General features: G+C 43.0%; 1 protein-coding gene, 1 long non-coding RNA gene and 1 pseudogene across 5 annotated transcripts in view; 1 reads left to right on the top strand and 2 right to left on the bottom strand.

Annotated features, from left to right (window-relative positions):
* The window catches only part of LOC103242690 (uncharacterized), a 35,696-nt gene extending 30,484 nt beyond the window's left edge, over positions 1-5,212 (top strand). Inside the window, exon 4 of the long non-coding RNA XR_500824.3 lies at positions 4,922-5,212. This is a non-coding gene — a long non-coding RNA (uncharacterized lncRNA). The remainder of the gene's footprint in view (positions 1-4,921) is intronic.
* Positions 1-19,815, bottom strand: part of RNF135 (ring finger protein 135) — a 30,114-nt gene that overhangs the window by 9,534 nt on the left and 765 nt on the right. For 2 of the 4 annotated variants that reach the window (XM_008010977.3, XM_008010976.3), the window contains exons 2-3: positions 8,357-8,500; positions 4,852-5,014 (exon numbers count right to left, since the gene is read on the bottom strand). In XM_008010977.3, the coding sequence (XP_008009168.2) occupies positions 4,852-5,014; positions 8,357-8,500 (307 nt within the window). Of the gene's footprint in view, positions 1-4,847; positions 5,015-8,356; positions 8,501-19,815 lie in introns of all 4 variants that reach the window. The other 2 variants (XM_008010979.3, XM_008010978.3) reach the window with 2 other exon arrangements.
* LOC140708628 (divergent paired-related homeobox-like) lies at positions 10,171-19,803 on the bottom strand (annotated as a pseudogene).

Raw genomic sequence — 19,815 nt, 5'->3', positions numbered from 1 at the left:
GTTCACACCTGTAATCCCAGCACTTTGGCAGGCAGAGATAGAAGGATTACTTCAGCCTAGGAGTTTGAGACCAGCCTGGGCAAAACAGTGAGATTTCATCTCTATAAAAAATTATGTAAAGGCCAGGCGCGGTAGCTCATTCCTGTGTAATCCCAGCATGTTGGGAGGCCAAGGCAGGTGGATCACCTGAGGTCAGGAGTTTGAGACCAGCCTGACCAACATGGAGAAACCCTGTCTCTACTAAAAATATAAAAATTAGCCAGGTGTGGTGGCACAGGCCTGTAATCTCAGCTACTTGGGAGACTAAGGCAGGAGAATCGCTTGAACCCGGGAGACAGATGTTGCAGTGAGCCAGATCGCACCTTTGCACTCCAGCCTGGGCAACAAGAGCAAAACTCCTTTAAAAAAAAAAAAAAAAATGTAAATTTAAAAATGTCTATATGGCATTATAAAACCTGCAAAAGATACATAAAAAGACAAATGACATATTAAGAAACAAAATTTGCAATTCATATAACAGACAAAAGGTTAATCTCTTTAATTTACAAAGAGCTCCTAAATGTCAATTTTTAGAAGACCAATAACACAAGATATGAAAGACAATTCATGGAGAAGCACAAATTAAAAGTGTAGTATAGGCCGGGCGTGGTGGCTCATGCCTGTAATCCCAGCACTTTGGGAGACCAAGGCAAGCAGATCACCTGAGGTCAGGAGTTCGAGACCAGCCTGACCAACATGGCAAAACCCTGTCTCTACTAAAAGTACAAAAATTAGTCAGTCCTGGTGGTGGTGCCTGTAATCCCAGCTACTCAGGAGGCTGAGGCAGGAGAATCACTTGAACCTGGGAGACAGAGGTCGCAGTGTGCTGAGATCGCGCCACTGCACTCCAACCTGGACGACAAGAACACAATTCAGTCTCAAAAAAAACAAAATCCAAAAAAACAAAAACGTGCAGTATACTCTCACGTCAATATATTTTCTTGAGTCAGAGTTTCATTCTTATTGCCCAGGCTGGAGGACAATGGCACAGTCTTGGCTCACTACAACCTCTGCCTGCCGGGTTCAAGCGATTCTCCTGCCTCAACCTCCCAAGTATCTGGGATTACAGGCACCCACCACCAAGACTGGCTAATTTCACATCAATATTTTGACCCATGAGTTTGGTTTAAAAAAAAAGGCAAATGTCTGCCAACACACTCAGTTGGCAGGTTGGGGACACACACTTTTTCTGTGGGAGTGAAGACTGGTATAACCCAACTGGAGGGTGATTTGGCAATGTATATCAAAATGACAAATGAATTCACCCTAAGACCCAGCTACCTTCACTACAATTTGAGCTACAATTATATCTGCACCCATATGAAACAATGTACATGCAGTTATTGATTTCAGCATTATTTGTCACTGTAAACAATTGGAAACAATCATGCATTCACCTGTAGAGGACTGAGTAAATAAATGTTGGCATACCCAGATATTGGAATACTGAGCAGCTGTAAAAGGGAAAATGTGGTCGGTCCCAGTAGCTCATGCCTGTAATCCCAGCACTTTGGGAGGCCGAGGCAGGTGGATCACAAGGTCAGGAGATCGAGACCATCCTGGCTAACACGGTGAAACCCCATCTCTACTAAAAATAAAAAAAAACAGCTGGGCGTGGTGGCAGGCGCCTGTAGTCCCAGCTACTCAGGAGGCCGAGGCAGGAGAATGGTGTGAACCTGGGAGGCGGAGCTTGCAGTGAGTCAAGATGGCGCCACTGCACTCCAGCCTGGGCAACTAAGTGAGACTCCGTGTCAAAAAAAAAAAAAAAACGGGGGCCGGGCGCGGTGGCTCAAGCCTGTAATCCCAGCACTTTGGGAGGCCGAGACGGGCGGATCACGAGGTCAGGAGATCGAGACCATCCTGGCTAACACGGTGAAACCCTGTCTCTACTAAAAAGTGCAAAAAACTAGCCGGGCGAGGTGGCGGGCGCCTGTAGTCCTAACTACCTACTTGGGAGGCTGAGGCAGGAGAATGGCGTAAACCCGGGAGGCGGAGCTTGCAGTGAGCTGAGATCCGGCCACTGCACCCCAGCCTGGGCGACAGAGCAAGACTCCGTCTCAAAAAAAAAAAAAAAAAAAAACGGGGGGGGGGGCGGAAATGCTCTAGGTGCTAAAAAAAAAGCAAAGAAAAAATATCCTAAGTACTGTACTGTAAAATGAAGATGTATTAAGTAAAAGACAAAAGCAAAATGCAGGACAATATACATAATGTGCTATCTTTTATGTACAAAAAAAAGATTGGGAAAAAGAAGAATATAAATTCACATTCGCTGACATTTGCATAAATAACTTCTGAACACTCAAAACACTGTAATAAAAGTGGTACACTGAGATAAGAGAATGGGGCAATTGACAAGGATGGAAGAGAGATTGGGCTGTATGCCCTTTTTATACTGTTTGTTGTTTTGTTTTTTTTGAGACGGAGTTTCGCTCTTGTCACCCAGACTGGAGTGCAGTGGCTTACTGCAACCTCCGCCTTCCGGGTTCAAGCGATTTTCCTGCCTAAGCCTCTGGAGTAGCTGGCACTACTGGAGCGTGCCACCACGTCTGGCTAATTTTTTGTATTTTCAGTAGAGACGGGGTTTCACCATGTTGGCCAGGCTGGTCTTGAACTCCTGACTTCAGGTGATCCACCTGCCTCGGCCTCACAGAGTGCGGGGATTACAGGCATGAGCCACGGCGCCCAGTCCTGTTTTGATTTTTGAATGAGAAATTTTAAATGTAACCCCCCAAAATTTAAAAATTGATCTTAAATTTGTATAAATAAATAAAATCACTAAGGAACCCAACCTAAGTTTAGAAGCACACAGGATACGAAGGTGCTTCTTTCTCAGATAATTTTTGGAACAATAAACTGCTCTCTAATTGTTTTCCTTAAGAAACTTTTCCCAAGGAATCATGCTTCTCCATTTACATAAGAAATGATTCTTTCTTTTTTTCTTTTTTTTTTTTTTTTTTTGAGACAGAGTTTCATTCTTGTTGCCTAGGCTAGAGTACAATGGTGCAACCTCTGCCTCCCAGGTTCAAGTGATTCTTGTGCCTCCACCTCCTGAGTAGCTGGGATTACAGGCACCCGCCACCACGTCCAGCTAATTTTTGTGTTTTTAGTAGAGACAGGGTTTTGCCAGGTTGACCGGGCTGGTCTTGAACTCTTGACCTCAGGTGATCCACCTGCCTCAGCCTCCCAAAGTGCTCGGATTACAGGCATGAGCCACTGCGCCGGCCAGAAATGATTTTTAAAGTAGCATAAGATTGTTTCAATATGAAAATATAAAGGATATAAAAGCTATCAGAAGAGGAAAAGCTATAGAAGAAATGCCTCTAAAGCATATAAAGCTAGCAGTGGCCAGAATAGGAGGAAGAACCCTGGGAGACCAGACAGAGCTAACGTCTAATGTCTGACAAGAAGGTGTTAGTTATTTTTCAATAACTCTGGAAGAACAAGAGAAACTACAGGACCAGGACAGAAAGGTTCTTTTCTATATTGTACTATTTAATATTAACATTAACACACTCCCCAGAGATTATATCTTAATAGACTGTATCAAGAACTAGTTACAAAGTGGCATGCTGGTTTCCTTTGTTTGTAGACAAGATCTCCCTCTGTTGCCCAGGATGGAATGCAGTGGCATGATCACTCAGCCTTGAACCCCTGGCTCAAGTGATCCTCCAGCCTCAGCCTACGGAGTAGCTGGGACTACAGGTGTGCACCAACACATCTGGTTATTTTTTATTTTTTGTAGAGACAGGATCTCTCTCCATTGCCGAGGCTGGTCTCAAACTCCTGGCCTCAAGAGATCCTCTCACCTCAGCCTCCCAAAGCACTGGGATTACAGGCATGAGCCACTGCACTTGGCCTATATGCTTTGTTAAGAAAGACATTTACAGCCAGGTGCGGTGGCTCACACCTGTAATCCTAGCACTTTGGGAGGCTGAGGCGAGCCTTGAGGTCAGGAGTTCGAGATCAGCCTGTCCAACATGATGAAACTCTGTCTCTACTTAAAAAAGAAAAAGAAAAAAAAAAAAACTGTGAAAATTAGCCAGGCTTGGTGGCGCATGCCTGTAATTCCAGCCAAGATCGCACCATTGCACTCAAGCCTGGGTGACGGAGTGAGACTCTCTCAAAATAAAACAAAAACAAAAACAAAATAATTTAAAAAAAAAAAAAGGAAGACATTTACTAGTTAAAAATTTAAGGCTGGGCACGGTGGCTCACGCCTGTAATCCCAGCACTTTGGGAGGCTGAGGAGGGCAGATCATGAGGTCAGGAGATCGAGACCAGCCTGGCCAACATGGTGAAACCCCATCTCTACCAAAAACACAAAAAATTAGCCAAGCATGGTGGTGGCGCCTGTAGTCCCAGCTACTCGCGAGGCTGAGGCAAGAGAATGGCCCGAACCGGGAGGCGGAGCTTGCAGTGAGCCGAGATGGCACCACTGCACTCCAGCCTGCACGACACAGCGAGACTTCATCTCAAAAAAAAAAAGAAAAAAAGAAAAAAAAAATTTTTAAGTGGCCTTTTCAGAATCTCTGCAGTAAGATAACACACTTGATCAGTAAGGACCTGGGTGCATGAATCTTCAAAAATGAGTTTCTATCTATAAAGGACTTGTGATACATCACACCTTCAGTCATTGCCAAAAACATTCAGCCACAAAATCACTTCAGCCCACCCCTACCTGATTCATGACACCACAGTGGTAATATCGCTGGACTCTGGGATCCTGTCCCGAGAGAACAAAGCCATGGAGCACTTTGCCACTCCCCGCAACTTCCATATTTAATCCTCCTCCAATAAGTAAGATCAGCTCACCCTGCGTTTGTGCTTCAGGAGCCTCTTTCCGGGAGACGTTTTCTCGTAATTTTTCCTGAATTTCTTCTAGGTCTTGGAGAATATCTCTGATTCTCCCTGCAGCTGTGTCGGAAATCAACAGCTTTGGAGAAGTCATGGAAACATCCACCCCAGAAGAAAAAACCTATTGATGAATCATTTAAAACCGAATAAATGGAAGTCCCCTATGCAGTCGATCAACTATTATATTCAAGTTCTTTTATTCATCTATAATTTTCTATGTAATTCCCAGCAAGTTTTTAAAAACAAAATTAGGCCCTCAAAAAATATGCCTTGAAAACAATCTGGAATAATACATAACTACAGCAAAAATATCAAAGAGTGGTTATTTCTGGGTGATGGGGTTATGGAGCATTTTAATTTGCTTTATTTAATGCTATGTGTTTTCTAATATTTTGCACAATAAACATGGATTTCTTAGGTAATACCAAAAAAGTTTAACATTTTTAGGCATATCTTATAGGGGCTTTATAAAATAAATACTACAGATAGTTACTGAGATAAACCATGGAAGTCAGAATAACCTTTTCAGCTGGGTGTGGTGGCTCACACCTATAATCCCAGCTACATGGGAGGCTGAGGCAGGAGAATCACTTGAATCTGGAAGGTAGAGGTTGTAGTGAGCTGAGAAGATCATGCCACTGCACTACAGCCTGGGCGACAGAGCAAGACTCCATTTCAAAAAAAAAAAAAAACAACCTTTTCCCACCTCTATCATTATATCATGTCGCTTCCCAAGAGCTACCTCTCAAATTGCCTGCATCTAGGTCCTGCTTTCTGGGGCCTCTAACACATGCTCCCTGATTTTCTTTAGCCTCAGGTCCTGTTCTTCCCCAATACAGCCCTTTATCTGCTTACCAACTTCAACCCCTGACTTTCCTTCCCACCTTTGCATAATCCACTCCCCATTCTTTCCACCAATCAAAATATGGTAGTATTACACTTATTGAGTGTCTTCTACATGCTAGGTATTGCCCTTCTCTCATTTGCATAACAACCTCACAAAGTAGGTTTAGCAACCTGTAAAAAATCTCCATTTTACAAAAGAAGATGAAGTTCATGAAGGTTAACTAAATTGCCACAGTTAATTATAACATCCCACATTTTACCATTGCTCAAGCACTTTTTTATACCTCTTTTAATCCTCACAATAAACCAATGATGTGGCAGGCCCTGTATCATTATTTCTATATTACAGATAGGAACCTGAGACGCAGATGGATGAAGTGACTTGCCCAAGGTCCTAATACTAGTGAATGACAATGTCAAGTCTGAAAGTCAGACTTTCCTTTTTTTTTCCTGAGATGGAGTTTCACTCTGTCTCCCAGGCTGGAGGGCAGTGGCGCGATCTCGGCTCACTGTAAAAACTCCGCTTTCCAGGTTCACGCCATTCTCCTGCCTCAGCCTCCTTAGTAGCTGGGACTACAGGTGCCCGCCACCACGCCCAGCTAATTTTTTGTATTTTTAGTAGAGACAGGGTTTCACCACGTTAGCCAGGATGGTCTCAATCTCCTGACCTCGTGATCTGCCCGCCTCGGCCTCCCAAAGTGCTGGGATTACAGGTGTGAGCCACCGTGCCCGGCCGGACTCTCAGACTTTCTATCCCAACACGTGGCATCTCTGAAGATGCATTTATTCATACATTCAGTGGGTATTTGTTGAGCCCCTACTATAAGTGGGTACTTGGGTACTGTGCTAGTGCCTGGGGACACAATGGTGGACAAAAGAACAAAAGCATCAGCCAGGTGCAGTGGCACACGCCTGTAATCCCAGCACTTTGGGAGGCTGTGGCAGGTGGATCACAAGGTCAGGAGTTTGAGGCCAGCCTGGCCAATATGGTGAAACCCCATCTCTACTAAAAATACAAAAATTAACCAGGCGTGATGGCGGGCACCTGTAGTCCAAGCTACTCAGGAGGCTGAGGCAGGAGAATCACCTGAACCTGAGAGGTGGAGGTTGCAATGAGCTGAGATGGCACCACTGCGCTCCAGCCTGGCCACAGAGGAAGACTGTCTCAAAAAAAAAAAAAAAAAGCATCAAAGGTTCCTATTCTCATGAAGTTGAGAGTCCAGTGCAGGAAAAGGGAGGGGGACAGACATTAATATAGAGTATGGCACAAGTCATTACAAAGGTGCAATGGTGATAACTACTACAAATGAAAGGTACATGGAGTCCTCAGAGCCTCTAATGGGGGGATTTGATTTGTTCAAGGAAATCAGTGAAGGCTTCTCTCTGAAGAAATGATGTTCTAGCTAGGATCTGAAGGATGAACAAGTATTACCTAAGTGATGGAGGGAAAGGAGAGCATTCCATGAAGGGTGCCCTGTAGTGGGAAGACGCGAGACACATTGGAGGGACTGTGCAGAGAGTGCAGCTGGAGCTCACAGAGCCAGGCGGCATGAGCAGAGATGAGATTTGAGAGACAGACAGAGATGGAATCCTACAGGGCTTTGTTGGTCCTGTGAGGATTTGGGTCTTACTCCTGAGCAAACTGATGTAATTTGAATGTTTTAAGCAGATGAGTTACATTTTCAGATTGATGTTTGTGGTAGTCACTGTGACGACCATGAGGAAAACAGACTAGAAGAGGGAGAGTGGAGCATTTGGAAGGCAATGACAGCAATCCAGGCATAAAATTATCTGAGGCTGGGATTAGAGAAGTCTCAAAGGAGCTCAAGAATAAGTAAATAGATTTGAGAGGTAATTAGGCAGGTCTTAAAGCTACAATATGCTGCATATTAGGGTAAGGGAGAAGAAGGTAACATGATTTCCAGGTCTCTGGCTTGTGTACTTGGAAAGATAATGGGGCCAGCATTGAGACAAAAATCCCAGAAAAGGAGCAGCTTAGGACACATTAAGTGTGATGCTTTGAGATACCCAAGAAGAAAAGATGAGAAGGAAGACATAGCAGCCTAGTGCTCACAGAAGGCTCCAGCCTGGAGCTATTATTTGTGCATAGAGGTGGTCATTAAAGCCATGGATACAGGGAAGACTACCTGGAGGGGAGATAAAGGGACTTACAACTCAGCCTTGAGGAAGTCCAGCATTGAATTCCTGAGCAGAGGAGAGACGGCCTGTAAACAGACTGAGAAGGATCAGCCAGAGACAGGTGGGGGAAAGCCAAAAGACTCCTGTCCCAAAAGCTAAGAATGAAGGTGTGGTCCACTGTGTCAAAGGCTACTGAAAGGTCAATGAAGACAGGCACCAGAATGTCCATAGGATTTACACAGAGGTCATTTGTGATCTTAGAGATAGCTGGTTAGGTGGAGTGATCCTAGCCCACTTGAAGCTTCCCAACATTACCTCAAGCATCCCAAATGTCCAATCATCCATGTCTGGTAGTAAAGAGAACAATAAAAGATTGAGACTTGTTGCTTCAGCTTCAAACATATTCATGTTGTTCCTGTTGAAAGCAATCCCTAGCCCTATTCCCTCCCACATCCTTTCCTCTCCCAGTGGAGCCTACCTTGCCCAGGATGCTCAGTTCATTGTCTGGTCCAGATTCTGATAGGGGCCTCTGATTCTGCAGGCTCCTGACAGTGTCTACAAGATGTTCCACCAGCTCTGTCAGCTCCTGACCAACTTCTGTGATGCTCTTCTCTACTGCCACCTTTAAAACAGCAAAGTTCAGGTCCTGGGTTCTATGAAACCGGACCCGGGAACCACCACTAGACAGAGGGAGTCATAAATACTGTAGTAATGACATAAAAACAGACATACAGACCAATGGAATAGAACAGAGTACCCAGAAATAAACTCTCACATATACAGTTAAATGATTTTTGACAAAGGTGCCAAGACCATTCAATGGGGAAAGGACAGTTTTTTCAACAAATTGTACTGTGAAAATTGGATATATCTATATGCAAAAGAATATGGTTGGACCCTTACCTAACATCATATACAAAAACTAACTCCAAATGGATCAAAGACCTAAATGTAAGACCTAAAATAATACAAATGTTAGAAAAAAATATAGGGCAAAATTTATGACATTGGATTTGGCAATGATTTATTGTATATGACACTGAAAGCACACACAACAAAAGAAAAAAGGAGGCTAGGTGCGGTGGCTCACGCCAGTAATCCCAGCACTTTGGGAGGCCCAGGTGGGTAGATAACGAGGTCAGGAGATCGAGACCATCCTGGCTAACACGGTGAAACCCCATCTCTACTAAAAATACAAAACATTAGCCGGGCGTGGTGGCGGGCGCCTGTAGTCCCAGCTACTCAGGAGGCTGAGGCAGGAGAATGGCGTGAACCCGGGAGGTGGAGCTTGCAGTGAGCTGAGATCGAGCCGCTGCACTCCAGCCTGGGAGACAGCAAGACTCCGTCTCAAAAAAAAAAAAAAAAAAGAAAGAAAGAAAGAAAAAAAGAGACAAACTGGACTGCATGAAATGTTTAAACATTTGTGCATCAAAAGACACTAACAATAGAGTAAAAAGGCAATCCACAAAATGGAGAAAATATTTGCAAATCATACATCTGATAAGGCATTAATACCGAGAATATACAGAGAATGTCTAAAACCAACAATAAAAACATATCACTGCCGCTTGCTTGGTTGGTAAAACAAACAAACAAACAAACAAAAACCCATAAACAACTGAATTTTGAAATGGGCAAAGAACTTGAATAGACATTTCTCCAAAGAAGATATACAAATCACCAATAAGCACATGAATAGACACTCAAGATCACTAATCAGTAGGGAAATGCAAATCAAAACATACAGTGAGATACCACTTCCCACTCATTAGGTTGGCTACTATCAAAAAAAAAAAAAAAAAAAAAACAGAAAATAACAAATGTTGATGGTGTGGGAAGACTGGAACCCTCTGCACTGTTGGTGGGAATCATATATGGTACAGCCACTATGGAAGACAGAATGGTGCTTGCTCAAAATATTAAATATAGGCCGGGCGCAGTAGCTCATGGCTGTAATCCCAGCACTTTGGGAGGCTGAGGCTGGCAGATCACCTGAGGTCAAGAGTTCAAGATCATCCTGGCCAACCTAGTGAAACCCCATCTCTACTAAAAATACAAAAATTAGCCGGGCATGGTGGTGGGCATCTGTAATCCCAGCTACTTGGGAGGCTGAAGCAAGAAAATCACTTGAACCCAGGAGCTGGGGGTTGCAGTGAGCCGAGATCATGCCACTGCACTCAAGCCTGCGTGACAGAGCCAGACTCCATCTCAAAAAAAAAAAAAATATATATATATATATATATATATATCTTTTTTTTATATATATATATATATTTTTTAGGTCACATTAAGTGTGATGCTTTGAGATACCCAAGAAGAAAAGATGAGAAGGAAGACATAGCAGCCTAGTGCTCACAGAAGGCTCCAGCCTGGAGCTATTATTTGTGCATAGAGGTGGTCATTAAAGCCATGGATACAGGGAAGACTACCTGGAGGGGAGATAAAGGGACTTACAACTCAGCCTTGAGGAAGTCCAGCATTGAATTCCTGAGCAGAGGAGAGACGGCCTGTAAACAGACTGAGAAGGATCAGCCAGAGACAGGTGGGGGAAAGCCAAAAGACTCCTGTCCCAAAAGCTAAGAATGAAGGTGTGGTCCACTGTGTCAAAGGCTACTGAAAGGTCAATGAAGACAGGCACCAGAATATCCATAGGATTTACATAGAGGTCACTGGTGATCTTAGAGATAGCTGGCTAGGTGGAGTGATCCTATATATAGTGATCCCATATATATATATATATATATGTATATAAGAATTACCATATGATTTAGCCATTCAACTTCTGGATATATAAGAATTGAAAACAGGATCTCAAAGAGCTTCATAAACTGATGTCCATGGCAGCATTATTCCCACTAGCTAAAACATGGAAGCAACCCAAGTGTCTGCAGACGAATAAGCAAAAAGTGGCATACACATACAATAGAATATTACTCAGCCTTAAAAAGGAAGGGAACTCTGACATATGCTACAACATAAATAACCCTCGAAGACATTATGCTAAGTGAAATAAGCCAGTCACAAAAACACAGATACTGTATGATTCAACTTATATGAGGTATTTAGAGTAGTACAAATCAGAGACAGAAATTAGAATGATGGTTGCCAGAGGCTGGGGGAAGAGGAAATGGAGAATTTTAATGTGCTCCTACAATTCCACTTTTGCAAGATGAAAAGAGTTATGGTACCCTGAAGAGCCAGTCATGTTAATTTAACATGTTTTAGTTATGGAAATGATGGTAGTGATGGTTTCACAACATTATGAATGTATTTCATATCACCCAACTGTATACTTAAAAATGGTTTAGGGCCAGAGAGAAGTGGAGGAAAGCCAGAAGACTTAAGGGTGGAAAGGGGCAGAGCAAGAGAGCCAAATAGAAGGCTCCATTGAGCATCCCTCCCATAAGAACACCAAATTTAACAACTACACAAAAAAGCACCTTCATAAGAACCAGAAATCAGGGGTACTCACAGTACCTGGTTTTAACTTTACATATAGAAAGAGGCACTGAAGAGGGTAGGAAAAACAGTCTTGAATTACCAATGCCATCCACATCCCATGTGGCAGAGGCAACATGGCACAGAGAATCTGTGCACTCGGGAAAGGCAGAGCATGGTGATAAAGAGAATAGAGAGACTGCCCTGTCACATCACAAAGCAAAACTGGGCTGAACTCCGCTGACGCCTACCCACCGGGGGAGCATTTAGATCAGTCCTAGCCAGAGAGGAATCAAATCACCCACTTCAGTGATTGGAACCTGAGTCCTGGCAAGCCTCTCCACTGTGGGCTGAAGTGCTCTGGGGCTCTAAATAAACTTGAATGGCAGTCTAGGCCACAAGGACTGCAACTCCTAAGCAAGTTCCTAGTGTTGAGATGGGTCTCTGGACCTGCCCAGAGCCTGGGTGAATGTGCCACCATGAAGGGAAGGACACAAGCCTGGCTGGCTTTGCCATCTGCTGATTATAGAACCCTAGGTCCTTAAGTGAATATAGGTGGTAGCCAGATAGTGGTTACAAAGGGGCTTGGGTGAGACACAGTGCTGTGCTGGCTTTAGGTCTGACCCCGTGCAGTCCTAGTGGTCATGGCCACAAGGTGCTTGCGTCAGCCCACCTCCAGCTCCAGGCAGCTTAGCACACACACACACTGTTTTGGAGAAGTACGAGAAGAGAACAAGAATCTCTGCCTGGTAATCCAGAGAATTCTTCTGGATCTTATACAAGACCACCAAGGTGGCACCTCAGGTAGTCTGCAAGAGTCACAGCTTTACTGGGCTTGGGGTGCCCCCTAATGCAGATACAGATCACAACACCGAAGTCCTTTCAAATACCTGGAAAGCCTTCCCAAGAAGGACAGGTATAAACAAGCCCAGACTGTGAAGACTACAAAAACTAACTAACTCTTCAATGCCCAGGCACCGACAAACATCCACAAGCATCAAGACCATTCAGGAAAACATGACCCCACCAAACTAAGTAAGTCACCAAGAACCAATTCGGGAGAAACAGAGATATGTGACCTTTCAGATAGATAATTCAAAATAGCTGTTTTAAGAAAACTTGAAGAATTTCAAGATAACAGAGAAGGAATTCAGAATTCTATCAGATAATTTTAAATAATTGAAATAATTAAAAAGAATCAAGCAGAAATTCTGGAATCCAAAAATGCAACTGACATACTGAAGAATGCATCAGAGTCTGCATCAATAGCAAAATTGATCAAGTATTAGAAAGAACTAGTGAGTTTGAATTCAGGCTATTTGAAAATACACAGTAAGGGCTGGCGCAGTGGCTCACACCTGTAATCCCAGCACTTCGGGAGGCCGAGGCAGGCGGATCACAAGTTCAGGAGATCGAGACCACAGTGAAACCCCGTCTCTACTAAAAATACAAAAAATTAGCTGGGCGCGGTGGCGGGTGCCTGTAGTCCCAGCTACTCAGGAGGCTGAGGCAGGAGAATGGCATGAAACCAGGAGGCGGAGCTTGCAGTGAGCCAAGATTGCGCCACTGCACTCCAGCCAGGGTGACAGAGCAAGACTCCGTCTCAAAAATAAATACATAAATAAAATAAACATAATAAAAAAAGAAAATACACCATAAGAGGAGACAAAAGAAACAAGAAAAAAAAACAAAGAGAATGAAACATGCCTACAAGATCTAGAAAATAGCCTCAAAGGGGCAAATCTAAGAATTATTGGCCTTAAGAGGAGGTAAAGAAATAGTGGTAGAAAGTTTATTCAAAGAAATAATAGCACAGAACTTCCCAAATCTAGAGAAAGACATCAATATCTACATACAAGAAGGTTATAGAACACCAAGCAGATTCAACCCAAAGAAGACTACATGCAGGCATTTAATAATAAAACTCCCAAAGGTTAAGGATAACGAAAGGATCCTAAAGCAGCAAGAGAAAATAAATAACATATAATGGAGTTCCAATACATCTGGCAGTAGACCTTTCAGTGGAAACCTTATAGGCCAGTAAAGTGCTGAAGGAAAAAACTTTTACCCTAGAAAACTATAATTTGTGAAACTAGCTTTGAAACATGAAGGAGAAATACTCTCCCAGACAAACAAAAGCTGAGGGATTTTATCAACACCAGACCTGTCCTACAAGAAATGGTAAAGGGAATACTTCAATCAAATAGAAAAAGCCAGGCACAGTGTCTCACACTTGTAATCCCAGCACTCTGGGAGGCCGAGGCAGTTGGATCACCTGTGGTCAGGAGTTCCAGACTAGCCTTGCCAACATGGTGAAACCCCATCTCTACTAAAAATACAAAAATTAGCCGGGTGTGGTGGTGGGCACCTGTAATCCCAGCTACTCTAGAGGCTGCGGCAGGAGAATCACTTGAACCCAGGAGGTGGCCTGTAATCCCAGCACTTTGGGAGGCTAAGGTGGGCAGATCACTTGACGTCAGGAGTTCAAGACCAGCCTGGCCAACATGGTGAAATGCTGTCTCTACTAAAAATACAAAATTTAGCTGGGCATGATGGCACATGCCTGTAGTCCCAGCTACTCGGGAGGCTGAGGCAGGAGAATTGCTTGAACCCAGGAGGTGGAGGCTGCAGTGAGCTGAGATCATGCCACTGCACTCCAGCCTGGGCAACAGAATAAAACTCTGTCTCAAAACAAAACAAAACAAAAACCTCACTAGTAATAGTAAGGTCACAGAAAACCAATCAAAAACAATAACTACAACTTTCAAAGATATAGATAGTATAATGAGATATACACAGAAATAACAAAAAGTTAAATAGCAGGGGATGAATTTAAAGTGTAGAGCTTTTATTAGTTTTCTTTTTGCTTGTTAGGTAGTTTATGCAAGCAGTATCAAGTTGTTATCAGCTTAAAACAATAGGTTATAAGATACTACTTGCAAGCCTCATGGTAATCTCAAATCAAAAATCATATAATGGATACACAAAAAATAAAAAGCAAGAAATTAAATCATAGCACCAGAGAAAATCATATAAACGGTCAAAAATCTTCAATCAAAAGACATAGAGTGGTTGACTGGATTAAAAAAACAAGACCCAATGGTCTATTCCCTACAAGAAACACACTTCATCTATACACATATATAGACTGAAAATAAAGGGATGGAAAAATATATCCCATGGCAATGGAAGCCAAAAAAGAGCAGGATTAGCTATACATATATCAGACAAATAGGTTTCAAAACAAAATCTGTAAGAAGAGACAAAGAAAGTCATTTTATAATGATGGAGTCAATTCAGTAAGAAGATATAACAAGTGTAAATATATATGCACCAACACTAGAGCACCCAGACATATAAAGCAAATATGACTAGAGCTAAAGAGAAGACAGACTCCAATACAATAACAGCTGGAGACTTCAACAACCCACTTTCAGCACTGAACAAATTATTCAGACAGAAAAGTAACAAAAAAATATTGGACTTAATCTGTACTATAGATCAAATGGACCTAATAGATATTTACAGAACATTTACATTCATGCTGCAGAATACACATGGATCTTTTCCTCAGCTCATGATCATTCTCAAGGATAGGTCACAAAACCTAAGACCTAACATATGTCAGGTCAGAAAACAAGTCTTAAAACATTCAAAAACATTGAAATAGGCCGGGTGCGGTGGCTCATGCCTGTAATCCCAGCACTTTGGGAGGCCGAGGCGGGTGGATCATGAGGTCAGGAGATCAAGACCATCCTGGCCAACATGGTGAAACGCTGTCTCTACTAAAAATACAAAAATTAGCCAGGTGTGGTGGTATGCGCCTGTAATCCCAGTTGCTGGGGAGACTGAGGCAGGAGAATCGCTTGAACCCAGGAGGCAGAGGTTGCAAAGACTAGAGATGATGCTACTGCACTCCAGCCTGGCGACAGAGCAAGACTCCATCTCAAAAAAAAAAAAATTGAAATAATACCAAGTATCTTCTCTGACTATGGAGAAAACTAGTCAACGGAGTAAAACTAGAAATCAATAATGAGGAATTTTGAAAACTATACAAACCCAAGGAAATTAAACAATATGCTCCTGAATGACCAGTGGGTCAATGAAAAAATTAAGAAGGAAATTTAAAAATTTCTTTTAAAATGGGTGCAGTGGCTCATGCCTGTAATCCCAGCACTTTGGGAGGCCGAGGCCAGTGGATCAAAAGGTCAAGAGATCGAGACCATCCTGGCTAACATGGTGAAACCCCGTCTCTACTAAAAATACAAAAATTAGCTGGGCATGGTGGCGGGCACCTGTAGTCCCAGCTAATCGGAAGGCTGAGCCAAGAGAATCACTTGAACCCAGGAGGCGTAGGTTGCTGTGAGCCGAGATCGCGCCACTGCACTCCAGCCTGGCAACAGAGCGAGACTCTGTCTGAAAAACACAAAAATTTTTTTAGTATTCATTTTTTTTTGACATGTGACTTTTTGTATTTATCATCTCTCAACTTTGTAGGTATGAACAGGCAGAAGAGCCAGAATTGAAGCTTGGAGCCCAAACTTGGGATTCCAAAATGGGGTAGAAGTCATATACGTTAGGACCTTGGCAGCAGCCAAAATGGACTATTCTGTGGCCCACGAGGTCATTTGCAGGAACCCTGAGGGTACAGGATGGGTTGGAATGAGGGTACCCGATGACCCGTGTACACCAAGCCAATCAGATGAGCAGTGTTGGGCAATCTGGGTAGTGTGTCTGCATTTCTCAGGCCGACACTGGTGGTGACTCCACCCTCCAGTATTGGCGGTTGTGGAGTTTTTGCTTGTTTTTGCTGAATATGCTTTTATTTGGCTTTCTTGAGGTTTGCTCTGTGGTTCTTGAACCATACCTGGAGTACTATTGGGCGTATATCTATTTTCGAGGCCATTTATTTCTGAGGGCTGGGGTTTGGGTATGGGTTCTCATTGAACAAGATGTTCAGATCTTCCAGTTGCTTCTCAGTGAACATGGTTCGTTTCCTGTGTGAATGCATCTGGTCCTTGCCGTTAGAAAGATCCTCTGAGCCTGGCATCTTCTAATCCAGGTGTGCGCCTGGGCTCAGGTCCAGGGATAAGTAGTATCCATTTTTTAAGGGGAGACAGGATGTTGCTCTGTTGCCCATGCTGGAGTGCAGTGACATGAAAACAGCTCACAGCAGCCTCAACCTCCTGGGTTCAAGTGTTCCTCCCACCTCAGCCTTGAAAGTGGCTGGGACCACAGCCATGTGTCATCACACCTAGCTACTTTTTTCTTTTTTTTTTTCAGTGGGTCTCATAGTTTCTCTTTTCTTTTTTTTTTTTTTTATTGTGTCTGACCATGCTGCCCAGGCTGGTCTTGAACTCCTGGGCTTAAGCAATCCTCCTGCTTCTGCCTCCCAAAGTGCTAGGATTATAAGTGTGAGCCACAACAATCAGCCTGAAAAATTTCTTAAAATAAATTATAATGGGCCTAGTGTGGTGGCTCACACCTGTAATCCCAGCACTTTGGGAGGCCGAGGCAGGTGGATCACCTGAGGTCAGGAGTTTGAGACCAGCCTAGCCAACATGGTGAAACCTCGTCTCTAAAAAATACAAAAATAAGCCAGGGGTGGTGGTGGGCGCCTGTAACCCCAGCTACTCAGGAGGCTGAGGTAGGAGAATCGCTTGAACCCGGGAGATGGAGGTTGCAGTGAGCTGAGATCGTGCCACTGTACTCCAGCCTAGGTGACAGAACAAGAGTCTGTCTCAAAAAATAGAATAATAATAATAATAATAATAATAATAATAATAATAAAGGAATAACATAGCTAGGAATAAATTTAATGAAAGAGGTGAAAGACTCACACACTTAAAACTACAAAAAAATCACTGAAGGAATTATAGACCCAAATAAAAATAAATAAAAACACATTCTGTGTTTTAGGGAAAGAAGACTTAATATTGTTAAGATATCAATACTACCCAAAGTGATCTACAGATTCAACATAATCCCTATCAAAATTCCAACAGCCTATTTTGTAGAAATGGAAAAGCCAATCTTTAAATTCAGATGGAATTGCAAGGAGTTCTGAATAACAAAAACAACCTTGGAAAAAAAAAAAAAAGTCAAAGAACTCACACTTCCCAATTTTCTAAATTTACTAAAAAGTTGTAGTAATCAAAATAGTGTGGTACCAGCGTAAGTACAGACATATAGACCAATGGAATAAAATGGAATGTCCAGAAGTAAAACTATACATTTATTTTGAGACAGGGTCTCACTCCATCGCCCAGGCTAGAGTGCAGTGGTACAATCATGGCTCACTGCAGCCTCAAATTCTCAGCTTGGGTGATTTCTCCTACCTCAGCCTCCCAGACACCTGGGACTACAGGCACATGCCACCATGCCCAGATACTTTTTTGTATTTTTCTAGAGATGGGGTCTCACCATGTTGCCCAGGCTGGTCTGGAACTTCTGGGCTCAAGTAATCCCACCACCTTGGCCTCCCAAAGTGCTGGGATTACAGGTGTGAACCACACGTCTGGCCTGGCCAAACGATTTGTTGACAAGGATGCCAAGTCTAATCACTGGAGAATAGACTCTTCAACAAATGGTACCAAGACAATTGGATTTCCACATACAAAAGAATGAAGTTGGACCCCTAATTTACATCATATACAAAAATTAACTTAAAATTGACCAGTCACCTAAACGTAAGCTAAAACCATAAAACTCTTAGAAGAGGCTGGCCTGGTGGCTCATGCCTGTAATCCTAGCACTTTGGGAGGCCAAGGCGGGCAGATCACTTGAGGTCAGGAGTTCAAGACCAGCCTGGCCAAAATGGTGAAACCCTATCTCTACTAAAAATACAAAAAGTAGCCAGGTGTGGTGGCAGGCGCCTGTAATCCCAGGTACTTGGGAGGCTGAAGCAGGAGAATTGCTTGAACCTTGGAGGTGGAGGCTGCAGTGAGCTGAGATCGTGCAACTGCACTCCATCCCTGGGAACTGAGCGAGACACTGACTCAAAAAAAAAAAAAAAAACAAAAAAACAAAACAAAAAAAACTCTTAGGAGAAAACATAGGGGTAAATCTTCATGAACTGAGATTTGGCAATGAATCTGTAAATATGACAACAGAACCATAAGCAACAACAACAACAAAAAAAAACAAATAAAAATTAAATTTAAAACTTTTGCGCATCAAAGGATACCACTGAGAAAGTGACAACTCTTAGAATGGGAGAATATATATTTGATAATATATCTGTGAGTCATATCTAATTCGATATCCAGAATATAGAAGGAATCTCTAAAACTCAACAACAAAAAGATAAACCCAATTTTACAATGGTCAAAGGACTTGAATGGACATTTCTGCAATGAAGATCTACAAATGACCAACAAGAACAAGAAAAGATGGGCAACATCATTAGTCATTAAGGAAATCCAGATCAAAATCACAATGAGGCTGGGTGCGGTGGCTCACATCTGTAATTCCAGCACTTTGGGAGGCCAAGGAGGGCAGATCACAAGGTCAACAGATCGAGACCATCCTGGCCAACATGGTGAAAACCCATCTCTACTGAAAACACAAAAATTACCTGGGTGGGGTGGTGAGCACCTGTAGTCCCAGCTACTCCGGACGCTGAGGCAGGAGAATCACTTGAACCTGGGAGGCGGAGTCTGCAGTGAGCAGAGATCACCCCACTGCACTCCAGCCTGGCCACAGAGCAAGACTTCAGCTCAAAAAAGGAAATATATTTGTATGTGTATGTGTGTGTGTGTGTGTGTGTGTGTGTGTGTGTGTGTATATATATATATATATGGCACATCCACCCAATGGAATATGATTCAGCCCCATAAAAGGAATAATGTTCTAACACATGCTACAACATGAATGAACCTTGAAAACACTATGCTAAGTGAAAGAAACCTGGCACAAAGGGACAAACATTGAAAGATTCCAGTTATATGAAATATCTAGAACAGGCAAACTCAGAAACAGAAAGTAGCTTAGATGTGAGCAGGGGCTAGCGGGAGGGGAAATAAGGAGTTACTGCTTAATGAGTACAGAGTTTCTGTTTATGATGATTAAAGAGTTCTGGAAACAGCAGGGATAGTTGCACAACAGGAAATGTATCTGTCACTGAATTGTACACTTTAAAATGGTTAAAATGAGGCTGGACGCGGTGGCTCACGCCTGTAATCCCAGCACTTTGAGAGGCCAAGGCGGGTGGATCACCTGAGGTCAGGAGTTCGAGACCAGCCTGGCCAACACGGTGAAACCCTGTCTCTACTAAAAATACAAAAATTAGCCAGGCGTGATGGCTCACGCCCGTAGTACCAGCTACTCGGGAAGCTGAGGCAGGAGAATCGCTTGAACCTGGGAGTCGGAGGTTGCAGTGCGCCAATCACGCCACTGCACTCCATCCAGCCTGGGCGACAGAGCGAGATTCTGTCTCAAAAAAAAAAAAAAAAAAAAGAAGAAGAAGGTTAAAATTACAAGTTTTAATGTTATATACAT

This window comes from Chlorocebus sabaeus, chromosome 16, assembly GCF_047675955.1.
Source record: "Chlorocebus sabaeus isolate Y175 chromosome 16, mChlSab1.0.hap1, whole genome shotgun sequence".
Lineage (NCBI taxonomy): Eukaryota > Metazoa > Chordata > Mammalia > Primates > Cercopithecidae > Chlorocebus > Chlorocebus sabaeus.
This window is presented reverse-complemented; position numbering and strand designations above follow the sequence as displayed.